This window comes from Aulonocara sp. 'chitande type north' Nkhata Bay, linkage group LG14 (assembly GCF_057382095.1).
Source record: "Aulonocara sp. 'chitande type north' Nkhata Bay isolate Kocher_YH1m ecotype deep benthic linkage group LG14, A_spYH_male_GT1.1, whole genome shotgun sequence".
In the NCBI taxonomy this organism is placed as follows: domain Eukaryota; kingdom Metazoa; phylum Chordata; class Actinopteri; order Cichliformes; family Cichlidae; genus Aulonocara; species Aulonocara sp. 'chitande type north' Nkhata Bay.
The window spans coordinates 12,612,497-12,636,615 of record NC_141357.1 but is presented as its reverse complement, the minus strand read 5'-3'; the positions used below and the strand labels follow the sequence as shown (position 1 = coordinate 12,636,615).

General features: G+C 41.7%; 1 protein-coding gene across 2 annotated transcripts; it reads left to right on the top strand.

Moving 5' to 3' along the window:
* Positions 1–612: 612 nt before the first annotated feature.
* Positions 613–23,698, top strand: porb (P450 (cytochrome) oxidoreductase b). 2 transcript variants are annotated; one of them, XM_086261004.1, is made up of 16 exons: positions 613–733; positions 4,105–4,289; positions 14,660–14,708; positions 15,276–15,404; positions 15,653–15,805; positions 16,577–16,701; positions 16,859–16,948; positions 17,197–17,295; positions 17,498–17,614; positions 17,755–17,873; positions 18,340–18,521; positions 19,658–19,807; positions 19,940–20,207; positions 20,466–20,611; positions 21,295–21,380; positions 22,158–23,698. In XM_086261004.1, exons 2-16 carry the CDS (start codon positions 4,114–4,116, stop codon positions 22,300–22,302), a joined length of 2,034 nt encoding a protein of 677 aa, XP_086117130.1. In that variant the 5' UTR covers positions 613–733; positions 4,105–4,113; the 3' UTR covers positions 22,303–23,698. The 2 variants fall into 2 exon arrangements, with proteins under 2 accessions (XP_086117130.1, XP_086117131.1); XM_086261005.1 differs by lacking the exons at positions 613–733; positions 4,105–4,289 and adding an exon at positions 7,674–8,140.
* Positions 23,699–24,119: the final 421 nt, after the last annotated feature.

Genomic DNA, 24,119 nt, shown 5'->3' with positions numbered 1-24,119 from the left:
TTAAAAGTGTACCATAGTGTACATGAACAAATACACTCTTTTCCAAACAGTGCAGGAGTTGTACTACTACTACTGCTATTCTTGTACTCGAGTACTCTTTAACCTTTTTATTGAATTTTACTTGTCAATAAATTTAAAACCGTTCTCATTGTGAGTGTACCTAATGAAAGTAGCTGAACACGCAGGCAGAAAGCCTGACGGATTGCGGGGCTGTCACGTGTCCTTGGCACTGTGAACTTGCGAGGTCACGTTTGATGAGAGTACCTCTCAGTCTCTTATAGATATATGGAGCTTGTTCTGTTCGTTGTATTACATAACCCTGACCCTTCCTCTGCTGCACCTCGCCTGCTATTTACTGAGCCAGACTAGATATGCACGGGCGAGTCTAAATTAAAAAACACCCATACAATAAATAAAATTAAGTGGGGGTTTTTTCTTTTTCTTTCTTTCTTTCTTTTTTTTTTTTACATCATTCATTTTTAAGCTGAATCACGTCTTCAAAAAACACAGACACTCAACTTCTCCAAAAAAATAAGATGACGAGGCTAAACTGGCCTTCACAGTTCAAACCCCACCCCCTGACACCCCCCTGCTTCCAGGACGGAGTTGGTTTGATCCTGCACGGCGTAAAGTTTCCTTCCGCGTCGAGCACGCCAAGAGTCTGCCGTAAATCCAGGAAAAGAAGAAGAGAGCTGTGCGAGAGGCTTGCACAAAGAGGAGAGAGGCAGTTAAGGTAAGATGCTGAGAAAACTTGCCTTTTATTTGGTTTACGTCGACTAGCGCTCTGTGGCAGTGTGCGGAGACTCAAACCTAAGCGATATCGGACTTACACCATCACTAGAAACCTGTAAGACAGAGCCAATATTACGCTTTTACATCAGATATTAGCTGTAGACTACAGCCGACTACAGTGTTACGCAAACTGAGGTCAACTTGTATAATCTTTAAGCCACGAACAATTTAAAGTAGAATCTGATCATCTTTAAACGTGCAATTTATAAAACTATTGCGTGTCTGCGTTCACCGGTATTTTCTGTAATGTGTTTACAGCCACCTTTGTCACTCTCCAGAACATAGTCAGAGCCCGGTTCCGCTGGCTACTATTTCTATCGTTATTTATTAATTTGTAATGTGTAAAATGGGATTAAGTCTGCTATAACAGAGCTAACTGACACTCATAACTAGTATAACCGGTGTGTAGCGTGACATTACGTGTGGTACTACACACACACTCGTGGGTCAATCTGGACTGTCCCACAGCCGATAACGCTTTCGTGACTGAAACGCATATTTATTTTAGGTGAAAGAGCTGGACCGTAGTGATGTCCACATTGAACTGCTTCGCTTTTATCAGATTTCTGGTGTTGTTGGACATTTTTGCCCCAAATTAACAACTCACTTTATGTGGTTGTACTTTTAAACAACCACATAAATCATCTAAGTCAATGATCTTTTAGGGCACATGTGTTTGATATGGGTGAGGATATAGGAAAATAAAAAGCGTTATTCATATAGTTTTACCCAAGGTTTTCTTTTATGACTACATTACAGGTATCTCTGAAGGAGTCACATGCAGGTCATTAGAAAGTTACTGTGTAAAAAGATCACCTATGATGACGCAATAACTGAACTGGCTCCTTGTGAGTTGTAGATGTCTTCTTTCTGTCACAGGAAAGTAAAGCTAACAATAAATACCAAGATTAGGTCGTCATTCTTTTATAAAAACAGATGTGTCAAATAAAAGGTCCAGGGGTCCAGAATCGGCCCCGCAAATCTCCAATCTGGCCCACTAGTGTGAAGGAGGACACAAAATGTGGAGGTTCAGTTTTTTAACTTTTCCGTTTTCAGTCCTTCCTACTATCTGTTTTTCACAGTAGATCCACAGTTACAAACTTGAGATTTAGAAAAACCTTGTTTGATAATAAAACATTCTGAGAGATTAGCTACAGAACTTTTTCTGTTAATTTTATTTATGTATTGTGAATTGAGCCCAAAGAGACAGCAGTATTTCTTTATCACGTAGAAAAACTGATATGTACTGTTGAACTTTTCCTATATGATGGATTAAACTTCTTTACACTGACAGAAAGGGGATTTTCACAGGTCCGGCTGATTTGAAGTCGCTGTATGTAGCCCATGATGTAAAATTAGTTTGACATCCCTGGTTTTAAAATTACTTTTTGTCTGGCTTTTTACCAGGTTGAAGGTTAATACATGGTATTAACCTTCAACCGGGCTTGGCACCAGTTTGTGTTGTAACTTGAGGGTAAGAGTGTTGGGTCAGCATATGTGGCCCTTCCCCTTACACACTGAGTGGAGTGGGCAGCAGCCACTTTTTGGGAGTAAAGGTAAAGCTTTTAGACTAAATATGAGAATAGGTTCATCCAAATGTGTAACTTCATTTTCCACATTGCGCTTACTCAGCAGTTGTAGAAATGAGCAAGGAACAAGTAAGCGTGGATGTTTAGAGATTTTATGAGTTATTAGTCATATTTGGTGAATTGTCACTGTTTTCTCGTGTCTTTAGCCTGAAGCAAATTGGCATGAGTTTTCTATGTGGCTCCATTATGTAGGGATTTACACACCTAACAAGTGAAAGAGCATAAGTTTAAGCTGGGGAGGAGACATAAATTTCTCCTCGCTTGCATCAGGAAGGGAAGCTGGAGTTAAAGTAAAAAAAGTTGCCAAACATGCGTAGCTACCTGCCGTTGCAACACTTTGTCACTAAGTGCGCTGCTGAAAGTAGCTTTTTAGGTAACCGTTTTCTTTGTGATAAATCGACCTTTATGTAACTCACTGTGACGTTGAGAGAAGGCGTGGGTTTTGCTCTCAGGTTGAGTTCTCTGATCCTCCCAGGAAGTCACTATGTTGTTGGAGGGGTGCCTCTGGGGTGTTTAACTTGGATACTGCTTGTGGAGTTTGTTTTTTTCTGTATAGTCTCAGTGACATTTGGCTTCTGATAACGCTACCTGTTTGAATAACCTGTTCACTAAAAGGGTTTGAAAGAGTTTATTTAAAATAAGACCTTTAGCTAGTTCTACTTAAACAATCAAAGATTTATATATTTTTATATCTTGGAAAACATCCATATATGTGGATTGTTTATATTTTCAAGTGTTTTTAAAGGGTGTGGATCATTTGGAGCATTTTATCTTCATTAGTCTTTGATGAATTTTCATCAGTTTTTGATTAATTTATCTATGTAATTGATGTTTTCATCTCACTGGAAGTTTCCTAACTTCACATGAACTTATCTGAGATTAAATTAGATGCAATCACACTACAATACTTTAAAGATTTGTAAAAAATCCTTTTTAGGAATTGGTTGATAATGTTTTTTATTATGTTGGGCTGTCATGTGACTTTTATCACCGTGACTCCTGTACACACTGTGATAGGGCTGAGCTACCTATGAAATAGTTTGCTTAATAAACCAGTGACTTGGTGTAGTTTAGTGTGCATGGTAGCACTGAGTGAATGTCTGCAGGGCTAGCTGTTCATTAGCCTTCTTAGAGGATCAAAGAAGCTTAGTGTCATTGTTTTCGGTCTGTGAACCAAACTGAAACCTGAACGCTCAGAGCATTGGGTCCTCTCGACCTCGGTATGAAAAGAGCCGGTGCTGTTGCTGCACGACAAGAAATTCCTCATGCACCGAAGGCGGTGGTTTACAGTGCCAGAGTATCCTGAGCCAAATGCAAATCGTAGTTGTCTACTATTGTGTGAACACAAGGTGTCATTGTGTGCTATAATGCATAGCAGGTTGCTTACATATGTTAGCAAGGGTGTTGTCTGTGTGCATTAGCCTTCATAAGCTTTGTTTATTTGGAGTTTAACATGCAGCCTGTTTTAAAATGTGACTTTCACAGATCGATAGCAGCATCTTCATGTCAGTGACATGTTCACTGTAAACCATGGGCCTGTAGTTAATGGGCTGTTTTGGATCTAAATCTGTGAAATCTGTGGTGTGTTGAACAGTAACTGAATGATGTCCCACCCCAAATACATAAAAAATAAATTTATGACCAGGAAAAATAGTCAATTATTTGTTTTTTGTATTGTTTTTTTTTTTCTCACTTTAGCTGTGTTCTGTGTTTCCTCACGCAGAGGACCCACATGCCAGACATGGACCCCGAGACCACCCACACCGAGCCCGCAGTGGATGAAGAGGCATCTCTCTTCAGCACCATGGACCTCTTGCTGTTCTCCGTCATTGTCGGCTTTGTAGTTTACTGGTTCATGTCCCGTAAGAAGCCTGAGCCCATTCCCGAATTCAAAAAGCTCGACACACCGTGAGTATCCATCAGCTTTCAGGTTCCATCTGGGACGCGAACACATGACATGAGGTTAACGAGTTGAAGCTCATAAACGGGAGTAGTCGGGGTACTTTAGTAGATCTGCTCAATAGCTTATTTTTATCTTCAGTCACAGTTTTAAATTGTTGTAGAGGTAATGGTGCTGTATTGTAAATTATCTTCATGCGTAGATGCACATTTAAACTGTACAGCTGGACACTCGTGAGTCAAAGTTTGCTTTCAGAAGCCAAGCTGCGTCATATGTAGGCAGGTCCTCATCAAGAGCTGCTGCTCTTTCTAGCTGCAGTTGCATTTATGTATCCAGGGACTGGGTCTGATGCTGTTTGCTGAATGAGCTCATTAACGAGGACATTTACTGGGACACACAGATGATTTGTGCTGGTGGATAAACCTTTGGTCTTTAAACTAATCATGTGTCTTGTGTTGGCAGACTTCAGCTTCTTATCACCTTAACCTGGCAAAAAATGTGTTGGACTATATTGCATAAGTTATCTGTGTTATATGCCATCTGTTTTTTGTTTTGTTTTTTTTAATCTTTATCTAGTAACTTATTGTTTTTTAGACCTAATTCTAAACATTTAAAGATTGATATGAATTTACAAATGCACAGTGAAAATGAAGATTAAACATAGGCTTCTTTTTTAGTTAGTTTTTTTATTACATCTCTTCAGGTATATTTTAAGTGGGTATGATGCTGACCCAGAAAGCTTGATTGGTTGTCAATTACAATGGGTCGATACACGATCCATTCACTGACTCTCAGTTTGATCCAAATAAGGCCTGGTCAATTAAGGTAGAACGAAGCCAGTTATCAGATCACTAAGTTAACCCAGGGTTACCTTTACACGTTCACATGACCGGGGTGGTGTTGCACCAAGTAATCACTTTTAAGGGGTGTTTCACATATGACTCATTTTCTGCAGAAAACGATCCCTATGAGCGCCACCTGCTCCAGAGATGTTATTAGATGGTGATTAAAAATCTATAAAGAGTATAAAAAAACTGCAACACTGTTGTAAAAAGAACAAGAGATGAATTGCTAGTGTACAGAGCAATAAAATAAGCATTTTAATTCTGTTTAATTATTTTATGGCAGAGTGCGTTGTCTGTGCTGCTTTTGATTTCTAAGGTGACGGCTGCGCATTAGATGTCTCAAACTTTAAACTGCATACATTTAAACGTTGAAGCTTACTGTCCCATCTTAAAAGTAAAAAAAAAAAAAAATCTTTTAACTTTGCTTAAGAAAAAAAATCCTGATTGAGGTTGTTATAATTCATGCATGAAAGGGCTAACAGATATTTTAAATAAAAGAATAAGTGAAAACGTGGTGCTTCCAGATGATTATAAACCGAAACTTAGGACATAACCTCCTGACAGTTTTAGTTTTATTCTCTTAATTGCAGACTCGCTGCTGTTTTTAAGGGCTTGGAAGTAAATATATCAAATGGGCTTACTCTACATACAAATTTGACATGTCAGCAAGTACAGTTTGGATGTCCTGTTGTAGGATCATATACTTATAGTAAAATAAAATGATCAAATGTTTGCTGCCAACAGAAAAAACACAAACCTTAGATGCAGCTGAAAAACTTGACACGTTCTCTTTGCAGGCTTCTGAGGGGTCTTCTACGAATAGTGACTCTGTTTTCTAGAGAATTGATTGGTCTTCAGGTGGGATTTTCATACCTGTTGCTCTCTAATCTGCAACATAATCTACTCCAGAGCGGGAGGGCTCTATAGCGATATACTCTGCTAAGAAGGGAACCACCTTCCTAGTACAGGAAACCCAGGATTAAGTCTGGATAAGCTATTATCCTGGTTTGTAGTTCAGGTGTCTGTTTCCTCTCACAGGATGATTTCCAGCCACTTCCTCACATACTTTAATCTGATAAATGGTAAAATGGTAAATGGCCTGTATTTATATAGCGCTTTTCTAGTCCCTAAGGACCCCAAAGCGCTTTACATATCCAGTCATCCACCCATTCACACACAGGTGATGGCAAGCTACATTAGCTGATATTAGCTGTGTACTCTGTATCTGCACATAGAGAGAGAGAGAGAGAGAAATTTATATTAAAAAAAATCGATTCAGGATTTTAATGAATCGATTTTAATCGATGAATCGATTATAAAAACCCACCCCTAGAAAAAATGTATTGTAGAGCAGCCGAGGACTCTCTAGTAAATGTTTCGCTACTCGTGACCTTTGTTTTCTCTCACCCTCTCCTTTCACACAGTTTCTGTCCTCCCATAAACTCACCCAGGCGTTCTGTCTGGCTTCTCTTCTGAGCCCTCCCTCCCCACCCCACTCTGTTCACTCCAGGTACAAGCCTGTGCAGACCACGAGTGGGCGTTCCTCTCAAGTTACATCCAGTTGAGTTAGGGTCACAGTTAAAGTGATTCCATCCGACCACAGCTGTTGGGGAAGGCTCATTCATTTTCTGTAGAGACTACTCACTCTGCTCTCCCCCATGATGGCGTAATGGAGGCTTGGACTTGCCTTGCACTGGCCACATTTTTTTATTTTTATTCTTATTTTTTCGTCCACTTCCAGGCATAAGCTTTATTTTTCTTTACTTTATTTTTTGGTGAAGGGGAAAAAAAATAAGAAAATGAAGCAAAAGGAAATCCTGACCATTTGTGTTAAAGCAGGAATTTGGTTGGAAAGGAGGTAATGACCCCTGGAGAACATGTTTTTGTTGAGGGCGGGCCTAAAACCCTCAAAGCTGGTCTCTCCTCCCCTTAAAGGGGCAGCGATTGCTTAACTGCTATGAAGGGGGCGTAGTTTTGTCTCTTTCCTGTGCTTTTGTTTTTGGCCCTGAACCCATTTTGAAAGTTCCCTGGAGAACGAACTAGGCAGGCGCGCCAAGTTCCCTTTTGTGAGCCCTCTCCAAAGGTGGAAAGTTGAGGCTGAAGACAAGCAATCCATTCTTTGTCCACAGTTAGTTTTTTTTCTTTCTTTTAAATCATCCCCACCGCTGCTTCTTACCCTCCCCTCGTCGTGGGTGCGTGTTTGTGTGTGGGTGCGCTCTGAGCTTGTTCCACCATTGGAGGGCCATGTCACAAATGAAATCCTTTTATGATAAATGAGGTTGCCATGGAAATGACATCCCCCCCCCCCCCCCTTCCTCTCTCCTCCTGTTAGGTGGGGGTAGGGGATACTTCAGGGGAAAAACATACCATTCATTGCCCCCCCCCCCTCCTCCTTCTCTTTTCTCCTTTAGTGGTCCACTGAAGAGTTGCTCTGATAACCAGCCAAATTCTCAGATTGGACTTTTTTGCTCCGAACACCTCTGAGGCTGGAGAGGAAGAGGGGCGGGGATGAGCAGGAAGGCATTTTCAGCCCGAGATCGCTTCAGTGTGTTTGTGTGTGAGTCAAACGTGTGGGTCTGCAGCTCGGCTGGATTTTATGGGAAAGTCAGTTTCCCACCATTGTGTTCTCAGCGGTTGCCAGACACTCTAAGGGCTTGTAAGCTGCTGTGCTCGTGCATGTGTGTGTCTGTGGAGTTGTGTAGAGCTGCTGGTTTCACAGAGCAGTACAGGAAGAAGCTGAGTTCAGATTGTGTTTGAAGCGTCTAAGGGGAAGTCGGGCCGCTCTACAAACCTGTAAATATCTCTCTGACTTTTTGGGCTGGTGTTACTTTTCCATCTCGCACCTCTGGACCGTCCTGCCCTTTTTATTTTTTTTATTTTTTTTATTTTTTTCGAGCGTGGCGGCTCCCGGTGTTACCTAGCCAGCAGTGCTAGTGGCAGTGGTGAGCTACAGGGCTGCATGCCATGGGCTGCGTCTTCTCCCTGCCAGAGGACAGGAGAGATGCTGCTGAGAGGTCAGTGACATGTTTGATTTACTGCTTCAAAGCATGATGCAGTGTGTTTTTAATACTGCTTACTTGAAGGATGATGTAACATTTTTTGTAACATTTGCCACTGGCTGCCTGCTGATTAGGCTGATAGCACCGACCACATTTGGAAGTAATTTGTAAGCACTGAGTAGTAGCTTGTTTTCAGTTAAATCTCTGCACACAAAGCTTAGCTGTCTGTTTCAAGACGTTAAAGCGAGTGCTATAAGAAGCTATACGTTGTTTCTGGAGGTTATGTAAGACGGAGATAATATCTATTTGACTGCGAGTCCAATTTGATTATTGGCTGCTCTGTTTCTTGTTTTCCCTTTACCGCACAGGTCACTTGCACATTTACAGTCTTGTTTGCTTTAGTTCTTTATATCAACTTTGCATACGGCTCGGTTTCCATGTTACTGGCACATTTAAATAGAAAGGAATGGAAATGCATGTCATTCATTGGTTGTGGCGTCATAAGATCAAGATCAGGGGAAAACTTCCTGGATTGGTTCTTTATCTTAATTTCTATTTGTGCAGCTAATTACTGAGCAGCAGGTTGGAGGTTTGTTTTGACACAAGAAATGGTTTAAAAAAAAAAAAAAAATGGCCTGTATTTATATAGCGCTTTACTAGTCCCTAAGGACCCCAAAGCGCTTTACATATCCAGTCATCCACCCATTCACACACACATTTACACACTGGTGATGGCAAGCTACATTGTAGCCACAGCTGCCCTGGGGCGCACTGACAGAGGCGAGGCTGCCGGACACAGGCGCCACCGGGCCCTCTGACCACCACCAGTAGGCAACGGGTGAAGTGTCTTGCCCAAGGACACAACGACCGAGACTGTCCAAGCCAGGGCTCAAACCGGCAACCTTCCGATTACAAGGCGAACTCCCAACTGTTGAGCCACAATCGCCCCGTGGCTCAAGAAGCCAGACTTCCTTGCATTTTATTTTGTTGTCGTCTCAGGCGATAGTTGTCCAGGTTTTTCAAGATTTTTTGGGGGGGTTTCGGTCATTTTCAATCCAGTGTCTGTTTCTGACCATTTTCAGAGGAATGTTTTTTGTTTGTAAGCATAATAAGGGATGAGCCAGTGTTGTCTACACGTGGTAGACATCTTCACAAAGAACCAGTTTTGTTCCCATTTCTTTAGTTGACTCTGCACAAAATGCCAATAACAGTTTGACAGATTCTCAAAGAGCTAAAAATTGGCACATGTGCTCTGCATTGTGTTAAAAATCTGAGAGTACTGGGTAAGTGGGAAAACAAAAGACGTGTGTCTAAACAATACCTATCTACACAGATGTACAGCATCTCTTATGGAGCAAATCCAGCAAAGACCTGACACCGAACCTGAGAGATGTTCACTGAAGAGTGAAAATCGGTGGCAGGTCTTTGGATCAAGTCATCGTCATTGTGTTAAGGAAGAGGTTGAAAGTGATGCAGTGAGTGTCTACGGCCATCCTTAAAATATGGTCGAGGCTCTGAGGCTACGCCTCAGCTGGCTAGTAAATCCACCACACCAGTTGGTGATTGATCCTGATCGTCTCATTTTATCTGATATCATTTGTGTTTTAGGCTACAAGGGTGGGGAGATTGATTCATAGTCACAGCCTTTGCTGCGTGTGTATATCTGATGTATTATAATGTAACCGGGCGCTGCATTGACTTTGAACTCCCGTAACCTTGCTGTTTTGCAATTTCACACAGAAATCCTTCCTTTTGGCGGGTGGTTCAGAACTGATAACACGTCTAACGGATCCTGCTGAAGCTGTCAGGAAGGGTTTCGCTTCAGTGCAAAGGCTTGTTTTTAATTTTGATCAGCAATTTGGTTCAGAGGAAAAACTTTTTTTTTCTCCTTTAATATATAATTACACGTTCAACGTTAATCCCACACACACTGCAGGGGTTAGGTTCACTGAGGTTGTATTGGGTTTTTTGTGCCCTTTGTTGGGAGTACAGTGTACTTTGGAAACCTGTCTTACGTCATAGAGTTTGTCAAATCAATATGTTGCTGCTCAGCGTTAATGGCTTTGCTGTAGGTCTTGTCCTCCTGAATCATGGAAATCGAACAGTGTGTTCATCTTGCATTAGTATTTATGCTCGTAGTCATGTGTGGCCTGCGTATTCCTTTATCAGTGCAGATGTCCACTCAGGGCTTTGATGCTGAATGAAGCTGTGCTGCCTTTCATTTTGCTGCGTGCTGCTGTTTTTTTTAAATGTTTCAGTCCATTAGTGACTGACTTGGTGAATATGAACCCAGAGTTTAAATCATCTGCTGTAACACATTATATATTGAGCACTGTGTAATGAATGCATCTGTGGGTCTACAGATGATTGGTCTGAGCAATGCTTGTGTAATTGCCTTCTCACTGATGTAAGGATTGCATCAACTGAGACTGGTGAAGACTTGCGAAACATTTCTTTTTAAACTGTGTCAGCTTACAGTAAATGCATTACTAAGCTAAAAAATGTGTCCTTAAGTAAAACAAAAATCCCCATCTTTAAAAATAGTCAGTATGAAACAGAAATGAGAAGCCTTTAAGTAATCGAGTGAAGTGACGCTGCACTGAGTGTCATACACACTTAATTCTCCTCAAAGTATTTAAGTGGTTCTGCCACCCTGCGTTGTTGGGTGTTTTACCAACACCTCCACTACCCCAGTATCCACCTGTAGGCTCTAAGTGTATAATCGTTCCCTATTTCCGTAGGTAATATTTGCTCAGTGACGAGCTCAGTCTAGATGCCGGCCGGCCGCGCCTCCCAGAGGCTTTTCTTAAAGGGGGGTTTTTCCTTCCCACGGTTGCCAAATCTCAAAGGGGGTCAAGTGATTTTTGGGGTTTTCTGTTTTCTTTGCATTATTGTAGAGTCTTACAATAGAAAGCACTTCGAGGCACCTGTTGTTGTTGTTGTTGTTAAATATGCGATGCAAATACAATTAAATTCAAACTAAATTCAAATTCTGTTGCTGTAATAAGTCATTTTAATACATTATGTTCGACTCATTTGTGATGATAAACCAAATTCTCCTTAGCATGTGGGATCCTATATTTTTAGTTTTGTTTTTGTTTTGTTTTTTTCTCCGCCTGTTTTTGTGTTGCGTTGATGTTATTTTTGACTCGGGGCAGGGCAGCATACTTACAGATTCGTTTTCGTATGTTTGTGTATCATGCTGGACCAATCCTCTTCCGAGAGTCATCCTTTAACCATTAGATGCACACGTGGGGTCAAAAATGACCCCATGGTAGGGCTGCCACAAACGATTATTTTGATAGTCGACTAGTCACCGATTATTTTTGCGATTAGTCGACTAATCAGATCATCATCCATTAGACGTAAAACTACAGCTTATTGCACCAGCAGCATCTGCTCTTATATAACTATCATTAGCTTACAGCTTTAAGTGTTTAAGGTCTGTGCTAACTAAAAATAAAGACAAGATGATAGTTTATTGAATTTTAATGAAATTTGCAGATTGTTTCGGCAAAGATTAATAAACTCCTTGCTATCTAAAATATAACAGGACACTGGAGTATATTCTGGAGCATCTCACACTTCTGATAATCAGCTGTCTGCTTGATGTTTATTCAGCTTTGTAAAAACTATAACTTTAATCTCAGACAAACTGATTTACTCAGGAACAAATAAAATACTAAAAAAAAAAAGCCAAACAATAACATTTTAAGTTATCTAAGTGACTCATATATATTTAACCTGAGTAGCGAAAGACGGCGGTGGGTTTGAAAACGATTTGCGGGGAGTCCGGTGTTCTCACGGCGCTAGTGAGCCTAGCCCCCGGCTCGCTAACGAGCTAGTGGGTAACAGATGTCTCCGAAAACGTCGGAGCGCTTTTGAAAATATGTGGTGTCCTGATAAACTGAGCAGATATTTGAGGTTTACACAGCTACATTCTCGCCTGAAAATATGTTAAACGTTTATTTTGTGACCCAGAAAGAATAATAAGAGTAACATTAAAACTAACTAGCTGCCGCCATTGTTGGAAACTGCGCTGGGCCGCGCTATGAATTCTGGGACACAGCTGCTTCTTCTTCTTCTTCGGGGTTTAACGGTAGCTGACATCCTTGTACATGCAATGCTGCCATCTTCTGTTTCAGTCCGTTATTACACTCTTAAATCCTGCCACTTATTCCTGCGTCTTTTGTGATCGTACAAAGTTTCAAACGACGCGTCGACTATTAAATCAGTCATCGACGATTTTGATAGTCGACGTAATCGTGACTAGTCGACAAATCGTGGCAGCCCTACCCCATGGGTTGTTTTTCTTCAAAATCTTTAAAATGCAAAGTTGTAATTTATTCATATTCCAGGTATTCCTCATAAAATATGTTTGTAACATGAGGCCATTTGCATTTTATTTATTTTTTCATTAATTTATAAAAAAATGCAGTTTTTGTATCACTACCCCACTCTTCCACAAGTGGGGTCAAAAATGACCCCAAGCACTTTCATTCTTAGCAACTCTGACTGTCCCACTTACACTTCTGATGGATCAGGAATTAATTTTTACACAGTAACATACATGATTTATAGTCAGGGCTGCACATAAGTGGTCCGCAGGTGCGCATTCGCTGTCAAAATAAAAGTATTCCCGGAAATTCAGAGAATATGTGCCTCTTTTGTGGTGGAGGAACACCAAAGTAATTGCTTACGGAGCTTGCTTTTTTTGACATCTTTAAGAGTTCTGAACAAATGTCTGTCCTCCTCCAGAACATCTAATGTACACAAACGAGCATCCTAACTTCTTATCTGGTACGCGTCTTTTATTTTGACAGCAAATGCGCACCTGCGGACCATTTATGTGCAGCCCTGTTTATAGTTTCCTGTGCATTTCAAACATTGTCCTTTCTGATTTATTTATTTATTTATTTTTAATATTTAAAGTAACATGGCTGCTATGAGGCAAGCTGTGGACCTTGGCCTACAAATGATCCAGGACGGATGGGATGAAGAGCCCATCGGAGGCACTGACTCAGAATCTGACATCTCAGATATAGAGGACAAAGACTATTGTCCCCCCCACTGAACAAGGCCAGTCAGATACAGAGGAGTCCTCTGATGAGGAAATGAATATTTAGTCTAACAGAATGAGCCCCTCTTACTGCTCTAGCCACAATATTCTGAATTAGTCGGCCAGGGCTTGCACTTGGGTCTAGTACTGTCTCCCCAATAGATGCATGGAAGATGTTCATGTCTGATAACATAATAGAAGAGGTGCTGACATGCACAAACATGGAGGCACGAAGAGTAGCCACAGACAGGGGAAAAGAGCGGAAAAATGTAATCAAACATAAGCTCCTGGCCTTCATTTGATTGACCATCCTTGCAGGAAATGAGACGAACTGGGATATACCAGTCGGTGTGCTTTTTGGGAGTCCTCTGCATAACCCATTGTACAAGGCCACTATGTCAATTCAAAGATTTAAAGATATTTGCAGTTTCTTGCACTTTGATGACAAGAGGACCAGAGCCTATGGACTGAAAACAAACCACATGGCAGCTTTCTGCTACATATGGGACCTGTTCTTGGTCAACTGCAGGCAGAAATTCATGCTCGGTGATTGTGTTACAGTGGCTGAACAACTTGTGCCTTTCAGAGAGAAGACCCAGCTTCTGCAGTATATGCCGAGCAAGCATACAAAAGTGATACAAAAACTGCAATTTCTTAAAATTAATGAAAAAATAAATAAAAATGCAAAGGGCCTCATGTCACAATCATGTTTTATGAGGAATACCTCAAATATGAAAATATCACAACTCTTCGTTTTAAAGCTTTTGAAGAATAACAACCGAGTTTATAGAAAAATGCATTGTTTCTATTTGGGGTCATTTTTGACTCGTGGAAGAGTGTAGGTACTGGTAGGTTGTGCATCCAAGGGTTAAGGCAGAACATGGTACATCGGAAATCTTTCAATGTGCAAACCTACATTCATCTGCCACTTTATTAGGTACACCTGTTCAGCTGCTCTTCTGTTTCTTGAACATAACAGTGAGTTCACTTGTGCGCAAGTTTCCAGTTTGTTTTTTTTTTTGTTTTTTTTTTTAAACCATGTCATTAAGAATTGAGGCTGTTCTAAAGTCAAAAACAGGTCTAGCTACTGGCAAGGTGTACCTAACAAAGGGGCCACTGACTGTATGAATGTCCTGTCTCCAGCAGGTTTTGCACTCATGTCCCAAACATCCAAAGCTTCTGGCTGCTACACAAATCTTTGTACCCACCTATTAGATGTATGAGGTCATGCTCGTGAATGTTGATTCAGTTCAGGTTTAGAGTACGTGGGCAGCTGATGATTTAACTAAGGCTTAAAAAAAACAAAAAGTACTTTGACCTCTCCAGCTGTCAGCCATTTGGAGGACAGAAAACTTGCTGTAATTCCTCCATCAACTTCTTTGCAATGGTTGTTACTGCTAAATGGTCTTCAACCTTTGTAAAAGGATTGTCGTCTCTGCTTATTTGTAATTGTAATATTTCATTATCTCTTCCAGGACACCCACCACAAGAGAGACCAGTTTCATTGAGAAAATGAAGAAAACCGTAAGTAATGCTACTTTATCAGATATATTTTAAAATAACACTGTATAGACGCGTGAGCTCCAGACTTGCAGAGTTAATGTTGTGGTTATTCACCAGCTAATAATTATCTTTATGGGCCCTGCAGAGTAGTTTTGTTGCCTTCTTGCGGAGTGGATGAAGCGTACAATAACTGTAATGGTATCCCCGCTGATGTGACCACATTAAGCTCTTGATTTCCAAACAATGTTTTGACTTTTGTGGAACTGTTTTGTAGCCAGAGCTGAGCAAAGGCTGGGGTTTAGCTGATGTGGTTTTTGAAGAGAATAGTTCAGATACCACCGTGGTGGCAGGAAGGATCTTTGGCCCCCACTGAGGTTTAACTTTGCCCCTGTTTTTGTCTCAGCAGTCCTGAAGGTGGCAGTTTATTTTATGGCACAGATTTACACATGGGGATGTTCATGCAGAAGTCCTATAGTTCAAACGCAGGTCTAAGGATGCATTTTATGTAGATTTAAATAGATTACATACTTCGTGATGTAATGCATTTACATTATGTAATGTAAATGATGAGTACATATCTTTGTGCAGGGAAAGAACATCATTGTGTTCTACGGGTCTCAGACGGGTACAGCAGAGGAATTTGCTAACAGGCTGTCCAAAGACGCTCAGCGTTACGGCATGAAGGGAATGGTTGCTGATCCAGAGGAGTATAGCATGGTAAGTATTGCCAGTGAATGAAATGCACAGCACAGTGAGGATAAATGCAGTTATTCTGCGTTGTTCAAACATGAAATGTTTGATTTTAACGATTTGTAGTGAACCTTCTCTTTCCTAGATAAATAAAACATGTACACACCTCATCACATCAGTTGTTCCAGTCACAGTTGGATGTAATCTCTGCTTATTGAGAATCAGTGTTTGCATCCATTTTAAACTTCAGCGTCTCCGATTCTCTCTCGTTGCAGGGGGAACTGTCCCGTCTGTCTGAGATTACAAACTCACTCGCCATTTTTTGCATGGCCACCTACGGAGAAGGAGACCCAACTGATAATGCACAGGACTTTTATGACTGGCTGCAGGAAAACGATGATGAGGATCTCTCCGGATTAAACTACACTGTGAGTTTTTATGCTCAACTTTGGTGCGTGTAAATTCTGTCAAATTAAAAGCGACTTCAGGAGAACTTCTTTGTTGAAAGTAAAGTTTTAAAAAGTACAACGCAGAGAGTGAAATGGACGCTGGGCAAGATCAGTGAAGTTTGTCGTATGTTGGACTGTTACTTCCTACCAGTCGTGCTACACTGTCAAGATGGAAAGCCCAGTCAGGTTATAAACTGACCTTTGTAAAGTAAAGAATAATAAGTGGAGATGATGACGACGATGATGATACTTGGAATTTGAGTCACCAGCTACACAGCCTGGATTTGCGTCACGCCGTTCATGTGTGACATTGTGTTATTGTTGGGACTCGATGTCCTCATTTGAGTGAAAAATTTGAAAAACTTTTTTTTTTTGTAACGAACTTCTTGTTTTCACTGTTGTGTATATTTTGCCATGTGTGCAATTTGAGGGAGCAGGTCAAGTGGAGGACAAAATAGGAAGTGGCATGCCTAAAAACTATCCACAGCAGATGAACAGTATCTGGAAGTCATGACTTTTGATGATCACTTCCTGCACTTGTTTCCCATTTTCTTTGCAAAATACGAAGAAGTGAGGTGTGACTCAAGACTTTTGCACATTCCTGTGTTTTGGTTTTCATCAGTAGAAAACCGGTCGGACATCTGCAGTGATCTCACAGTTGCACGGGATTATTTCGAGCGTGTTATTTTTGTGGCACTGAACCAAAGCCGGGTACTGGCCACTCTTCATTGTGTCCCGGTCTGTTTTCAGGTTTTTGGTTTGGGCAACAAGACGTATGAACACTACAATGCAATGGGGAAGTATGTGGACAAAAGGCTGGAGCAGCTGGGAGCAACACGCATCTTTGATCTTGGTATGGGAGATGACGATGGCAAGTAAGTGACTGATGGATCCTCCGTGCCTTAAAAGAAGTGAGCTCCACATTTTTGGGTGGTGCAGCACTTATTGGGGGTTGAGATTAGACCATTTAAGATGCACATTTGAAGACTTTATCAACCTTTTTAAAATAATAATGCTTTTTTCGGCTCTTAGTTTGGAAGAGGACTTTGTTTCATGGAGAGAGCAGTTCTGGCCGGCTGTCTGCGAGCACTTTGGAGTGGAAGCCTCAGGAGATGAATCAAGGTGAGTTCAGGGACAGTTTGTGCCATGCATCATCATTTCATTATTTCAGACTTTTGATTTTGCAATTGTGCAACAGTTGCCTTGAGACATTTTTACCTTTCTCTCGTCCTGCCTGCTGTTGTCCTGCTGCATCTCTAAAAAGAAACTACAAAGACAAAACACAGGATGACTTGCTGTGATTCACTCCATATTGAATTATGTCTCCGCGTGTGCACAGCTTGCAAACTGTAGTTTGTTTTGTCTCTCAGCATTCGGCAGTACGAGCTGAAGGAGCACACTGACATCAACATGAACAAAGTGTACACTGGAGAGATCGGCCGCCTGAAGAGCTTTGAGGTCCAGAAGCCGTGAGTATCGTAGCAGAAACTAATCACTGCAATGGAGACCGATCATTCACTGCTAGCATTTCACCTGCATTTATGACAAACTCCAGACTGGGTACAAGTGACCCTTTCTGCCCTCTAGTGGTTAAAAAACCCCAACCCTAAACTTTTTACTCTCTTAGAAATAAATCTTTTTAATACTTAAGTGCTGCTCTTTTATTCATAGGCCTTTTGACTCCAAAAACCCCTTCCTGGCTCTAGTGACTGTCAACCGCAAACTAAATAAAGCTGGTGACAGACATCTGATGCATTTGGAGTTGGACATCACAGGCTCCAAGATCAGGTGAGGCTGGATGGGATCATTGCTTAGTAAACCTTTATCTCCCTGATTTCATGCAACGATGTGCACAGCCCTGATGTATTTTTAGCTTTATGAATTCAGCTCAAAGTCTGAATTTTTTTTTTTTCTCATTCTCATTTCAGATACGAGTCCGGAGACCACGTTGCAGTTTTTCCCACAAACGACTCTGCGCTGGTGAACAAGCTGGGACAGATACTTGGGGTTGACCTTGATGTGGTTATCTCTCTTAATAACCTTGATGGTATGGCATTGACAGACCCAAAGCACCTTGACCTTACCAGCTCGTCCCTCCCACAGTCTAGTGAAATCTACCCTTGATATTCAAACTTGCTGTATCAGCTCACTTAATGTCTGAGTGACAGGAGTACTGTTATATTATGTAATAGCAGTAATTTAGCGGTAGTATAAATACTTAAGTTAGCTGTTGTTATAAAGGTCAGTTGTGGTGAATAAGACTGCTCGTTATCACTGAAAGTTGAGTAATAAGGCTACAAATGTGAAACTTGCTCATTCAGACCACGTGCAGTTTATTAATACAACAAAAACTGGCCTATAACCACACTTTAAAGCTATTTTACCACTAGTGTGGTAGAAAGATGAACCCATAAATCCACTGAAGATGCCCAGATACATTTTAAATCTTTTTCTGTTAGCTGTTGACCATTAAAGTGTTTTCAGAGTAGTGTCTTTGCTGTTTTGTGTTTCAGAGGAGTCCAACAAGAAGCATCCGTTCCCCTGCCCTACCACCTACCGCACGGCCCTCACTCACTACCTGGACATCACTCACCCGCCTCGCACCAACGTCCTCTACGAGCTGGCGCAGTACGCCTCTGATCCCAAAGACCAGGAGAATATGCGCAAGATGGCCTCCTCCTCACCCGAGGGCAAGGTCAGTAATGGGTGGTAGTTGGTGGTTCGGGGCAGTGGCGGCATACAGCATGTGTGGTTGCCTGCACGTGCCTCCCAGAATCCATTTTGATCGTTGCGTTAAGTTCTTGCAGATATAATTATTTATTGACTTCCTTGTGCGGACGCCGGACAAGCGGGAGTCCAGGGACAGACCAAAGGTTTTTCAGTCATGAGGGCCTGAGGCTGAGTTTTAATTGAAGCCTGGTCGGTCGAAGAAAAGAATTAAAGAGCTTGGACCTGACCGTCCAGAGTTAAATATTCAGCAGCAGTCCACGGATCTTGGGAGACGGTATACATGGACGTTCTCCAGCACGCTATATGACAAGCGCAGTTGGTTAACGGGGCGCGGGGTGAGCAGTGCCTTTTGTTTTCCGTGTCTGCTGTGTCAGAGTCCTCGTACTGAAAGGTTGTGGACCACCACAGTTTTACGGGACTTAAAGCACTTAACAGAGAAGTACAAAAGACTCGAGCAGTTGTAGCCACTTGGACAATAGCGTAGTTTGTTTGTTTTCCTGCATTGGTGTGACTGCAGTCACTCTCAGATTATCGAAGGTTTGCAAATGATTGCTGCCTAATTTATAAATGCAGACAGATTGCCTTCAGTCTGAAAGAGTCTATGTCAGCGTAACTCGAGGAAACGTATTGCATGTGATGGCCAATTTGACCCCACTCTTGTTTTGTTTTAAATAATTCAAATTTTATTGAATTCTGCATAAAAACGTCAAAACGGAACAAAGCAGTTCAAAGACACTGACAGAGAGAGGTATATAAGGCTGTTTGTATAATAGCTTCTTGGGTGGTAATGATTTGCAAGTCGTCTGGTTCAAACGAAGTTATATTTTCACTTGTGAAAGTGTCCCAATCTTCCTTGGCCATCTCATTTTCATGATTAAGCCCTCCCCAACGTCTTCTCACAGACGGCAGTGTTCGTCTTCTGTTCAGTCCGCGTTTTTAGTGTCTGAGTTTGTCACTAGCTAAGAATCCGTTCTCATGCTGATTGTCACATGGCAAAATTCCCCCCAGGTCTAGTGGTGGTGTTAGAGTAGCTGTTATCAAGTTAATGTAACAGAAGCTGGATCACAAAGCTCATATGAATTGTTCTCTGCTTATTTGCAGGCCCTCTACCAGAGCTGGGTGTTGGATGCCAGCAGAAACATCCTCGCCATACTGGAGGATATGCCGTCACTGAGGCCTCCTGTCGACCACTTGTGTGAGCTGTTGCCCCGTCTCCAGGCTCGCTATTACTCCATCGCCTCCTCTTCAAAAGTAAATCCATTTCCTCTGCAGTCAATAGAAGGAGTTAAAGTCATATACTTCTGTTTTAACGTTTATTAAGGAATTGAATAAGCCGTCTGATTTTTAGGAGCGAGCTGTTATTAACTCTTCTCTTTTATGCAGGTTCATCCCAACAGCATCCACATCTGCGCCGTCGTGGTCGAGTACGAGACCAAGACTGGCCGCACCAACAAGGGAGTTGCGACCAATTGGCTGAAAAACAAACTGGTCACGGACAATGGGCACAAGTCCACCGTCCCCATGTACATCCGCAAGTCTCAGTTCCGCCTGCCGTTCAAATCCACCAACCCGGTGATCATGGTCGGCCCTGGGACTGGAATTGCTCCTTTCATGGGCTTCATCCAGGAGAGAGGCTGGCTCAAACAGCAAGGTATTTATGGACTAATGTCGTCTAACCTTGACAAGAAACTGATGAATGAACTAGTTATAGTAAGGAATTTCTATCTATATTAGCATGTTGCGCTATCATCTATCACTAGTGCAAACCTGGAGAGTGTATCCAAGGTTACTTTCTGTCAGTATCTATGTACGGATGTCCCCTAAATGCCTCATACGCACGCAGTGAGCTAGGAAGAGGAACATTTTTAATTAACATTTGCTTTGCTCTGTGGCTGTCATCTGATTATAGGAAAAGAGGTTGGAGAGACCGTGCTGTATTTCGGCTGCAGACATAAGAACGAGGACTACATCTACCAGGAGGAGCTCGAAGGCTCAGAGAAGAACGGAGTCTTAACAAAGCTGAATGTTGCCTTCTCCAGAGACCAGGACCATAAGGTACAGCTGCCTACGAGACTCGGAGTGGTGCATTATATCAGATTTCCTCTGTTGACAATGTCTTGTTACATCAAAATCGGGAAATGTACCTGGATTGTCTGTTAGTAGTTGATGTGAACTGCTTCTTTGGTAAAATGAAAAATTAAGATAGCAGAAAATCATTTGATTTATCAGTTTAATCGGGATCCCCGTTAGCATCAGTCTCAGTACCCTAGTGTACCCACGCAACACGTGACATGGCATCAGATCGGCGAGCACAATGGCTCCATTACACACAAGCCAACATCCACAACACCTTAACATAATACTAGCTGCTTCTAAATATACAGATGTCACTTACTTTCATGGAGAGAACATAAAACTATAACAGGACACAGAAAGAAGCGTTACACATTGATACAGTACAGTAATGATTTTTGTGAACGTTTCCTCTCTTCCAGTGTAATGTCCCTTTCGCCATATCCAATTTACAAACGTATACAAATAGGATTCTAGACTTGAGTACCTTCCCGATTAAACTCATCACAGCACAGTCTTACTCAGATCAGCCCAGATTACCAAGAAAATTGTTTGCATTCAGTTCTGTCTGGTTGTTTAGCTGTTTGTAGATAAATACACTGTTTTCTGTGCAGGTTTTTGACGCGCACATATAAACATTGTTTTTCTGTTTTTCCAAAATAAAGGTGTACGTGCAGCATCTGCTGACCAAAAATAAGGAGCATGTCTGGAAGTTGATTCACACGGACAACGCTCATATCTACATCTGCGGGTAATTACCAGATTTCAGTTGTTACGTGTGTGTGTGTGTGTGTGTGTGTGTGTGTGTGTGTGTGTGTGTGTGTGTGAGAGCGTGAGTGTGATATTAAAGTATGCAGAAGATGCCACTGTGGTTGGGCTCATCTCTGATGGACATGAGATGGCGTAGAGGGCGGCGGTGGAGAACTGTCTTGCTGGTGCTCAGAAAATAACCTAATGCTGAACGTCCTTAAAACCGAAGCGACAGGTGGAATCTGTGTCCACCTTTAGGTTTCTGGGCACCCACATCTCTGCTGATCTCACCTGGATCCACAACACAAACTCCCTGGTTAAAAAGCCCCAGCAGCAGTTGCACTTCCTCAGTGTCCAGAGAATAAGCTGACCTTCTACTGCTCAGAACAGAAAGGCTGCGCAGAGGGTAATTAAACCTGCCCTCAGCCAACTCAGGTGGCCATCACCAAATCCTCCTGTTTCAGAAAAACCATGGCCATCACAGGTGACCCCGCCCACCACCTGATTGACCTGCTGCCTTCAGGTCAATCAGGTCCCAAACCTTCAGCTTTTTCCCCTGGGCCATTCAGACTGTTAACAAACACTATGTTAGCTCGTTAGGTGAACTTTCACACTGTGGAGCCAGTCAGGAATTCTGCACTACATGGAAGTGATGCAAGCCTGGATTCTCTTTAGCAATGTGGCGCCTCCTAGTGAAATAGTTGTGAAAGTACAGTAAAGAACTTCTGTCTTATTTGTCTTATATGCATTGCTCACTGTCATTTCTTTCCTGTTATAGAGATGCAAGAAACATGGCTAAAGACGTGCAGACGGCTTTCTACGAGATTGCGGAGCAGGTGGGAGTCATGACGCGCACCCAGGCTGTAGATTACGTGAAGAAACTGATGACCAAGGGACGCTACTCACAGGATGTCTGGAGTTAAAGAGCCTCAAACCTGGCCTCACTTTGTGCACATACAGTAGTAGTTTTAACGTTTTTTTATCGTCTGCCTTGGTCTAGACTGACTTAAAGAAACAAATGAATCAATTTTAAACCTTGTGTTCGTACTCAACCTGGTTCACCTTGACAGCGACAGCTAACTGAAGAAAATGAGGCAAACTCTACCTCAGTAGATCTTACTAAACCAATAGAGCCACCTCCTTACTTTGGTTTGTGGAAAGACAGCTTGTGTTTTTTGAGATCCTCACACGATCCTAATTGTTTCAGCCCTGTGCTTTCCGGGGAATGTAAAGAGCCTCCCATTTATAAATGAACGAATTGGTCTAGAATCCCACCCGCTCTAAATTCTTAAATCATGAGTATTAGATGCACAAGAGTGTCATTTGATTTTGTTTAAATGTTTTGGTTTTTTTTTATTAGCCTCAGATTTAAGGTGTCACACCACAGCAGTTTTGTGTGTGCGTGTGTGTGTGCGTGCGTGCATGTGCGTGTGTGTGTTGCAGTGCAAACACTCAGAGTAGGCTGAGACATAAATGGACGCTGACTTTTCTCTCTGAGCTGATTCAGTAGCCGTTTCCTAGCAACAATAAATATCTAAAATGTTTTTAAAGTTTTTATTTGTTGTAACAAACTGGCATCGCAGGTACAATTGTGTGTTTACCTTTGTGTTTTGACAAGGGGGTTAGCCTTTTATGCAGACGTTGCTGTTCATTTGAAAGAAGAATGGTAACATTTCGAGAGGCACCGAAAAAAAGGAGACTATCATATATAAAAACCATGAGATTATGTGCTTTTCTTTTCTTTTACATAGAGAAAATAAATATTTTTAACCAGTGATATTTTAAAGCATTTTGTATGTTAGAGCCTGCCTCCCATGGGACTGTTGTTTTCTGCGATATTCACCTAAAAGCAGAGGATTGTGGGTTCATTGGGTGGCATTGGCAACTGTAACACGATAACCACCTCTGTTTGACTTTCTTATACTCTTCTGCGCCTCTCCCCCTTTTTGTTTGACCACACGTGCGCCGCTGCACGCAGAAGGTGGCCAGACGTATCCGAACATTAAACGTGTTCTCCCGTTTCAGTCCGTCAGAGCTCGTCACGGAGGTGTGGGGGAGTTTGAGGTCAGTCAGGCAGTGGAAGTGCAGTGCCTTTTTTCTTTTTCTTTTTTTGTGATGCCTTATGTATGGAGTTGGCAGTAAAGTCGGGATACTTCATTGTATGTTTATTCCTTCTTTCTTGCTTATATTTTGATAGAAAGAAAAGTTCATCTGAGACACTTTACCCAGTGCTGTCACTTTTATCATTCCTCTTTACAATGTAATCATTTGATTATATGGAGGCTTGCTTTTTTTAATTAATAAAAAGACTGAATAATTTTTGGAGTTTTGTTTTTCTTTCTCTTTTTTTTTTTTTTTTCAGTGGGGGTCATTAGAGGTATGTAAGGATTCCTGAGGCGCCTTGCACACCTTTTAGCAGGTGTGATTCACTCTGTTTAAACCAAATTCAGGTAGGGCTGTGCGATATGACCAAAATCTCATATCCCGATATAAGAATTCTATCATCCTGATAACGATATAAATCACAAAAATGTAACATTTTCTGTGAATCTCGGGCAGCTCGTCTTGCGGGAAGTGTTTCCAGCTGCGCGTCATGTAGCTGGAGTCGAGTGTTTTAACCATTGACTGTTCTACAGTCAATGGCATAATACAAAGTGATGGCGAAACCTAAAAGACGGTGTCATGTCTGCTCCCTGAAGCAATCTCATAACAGTTTCAATCTATTTCAAGCCAGTTAGCA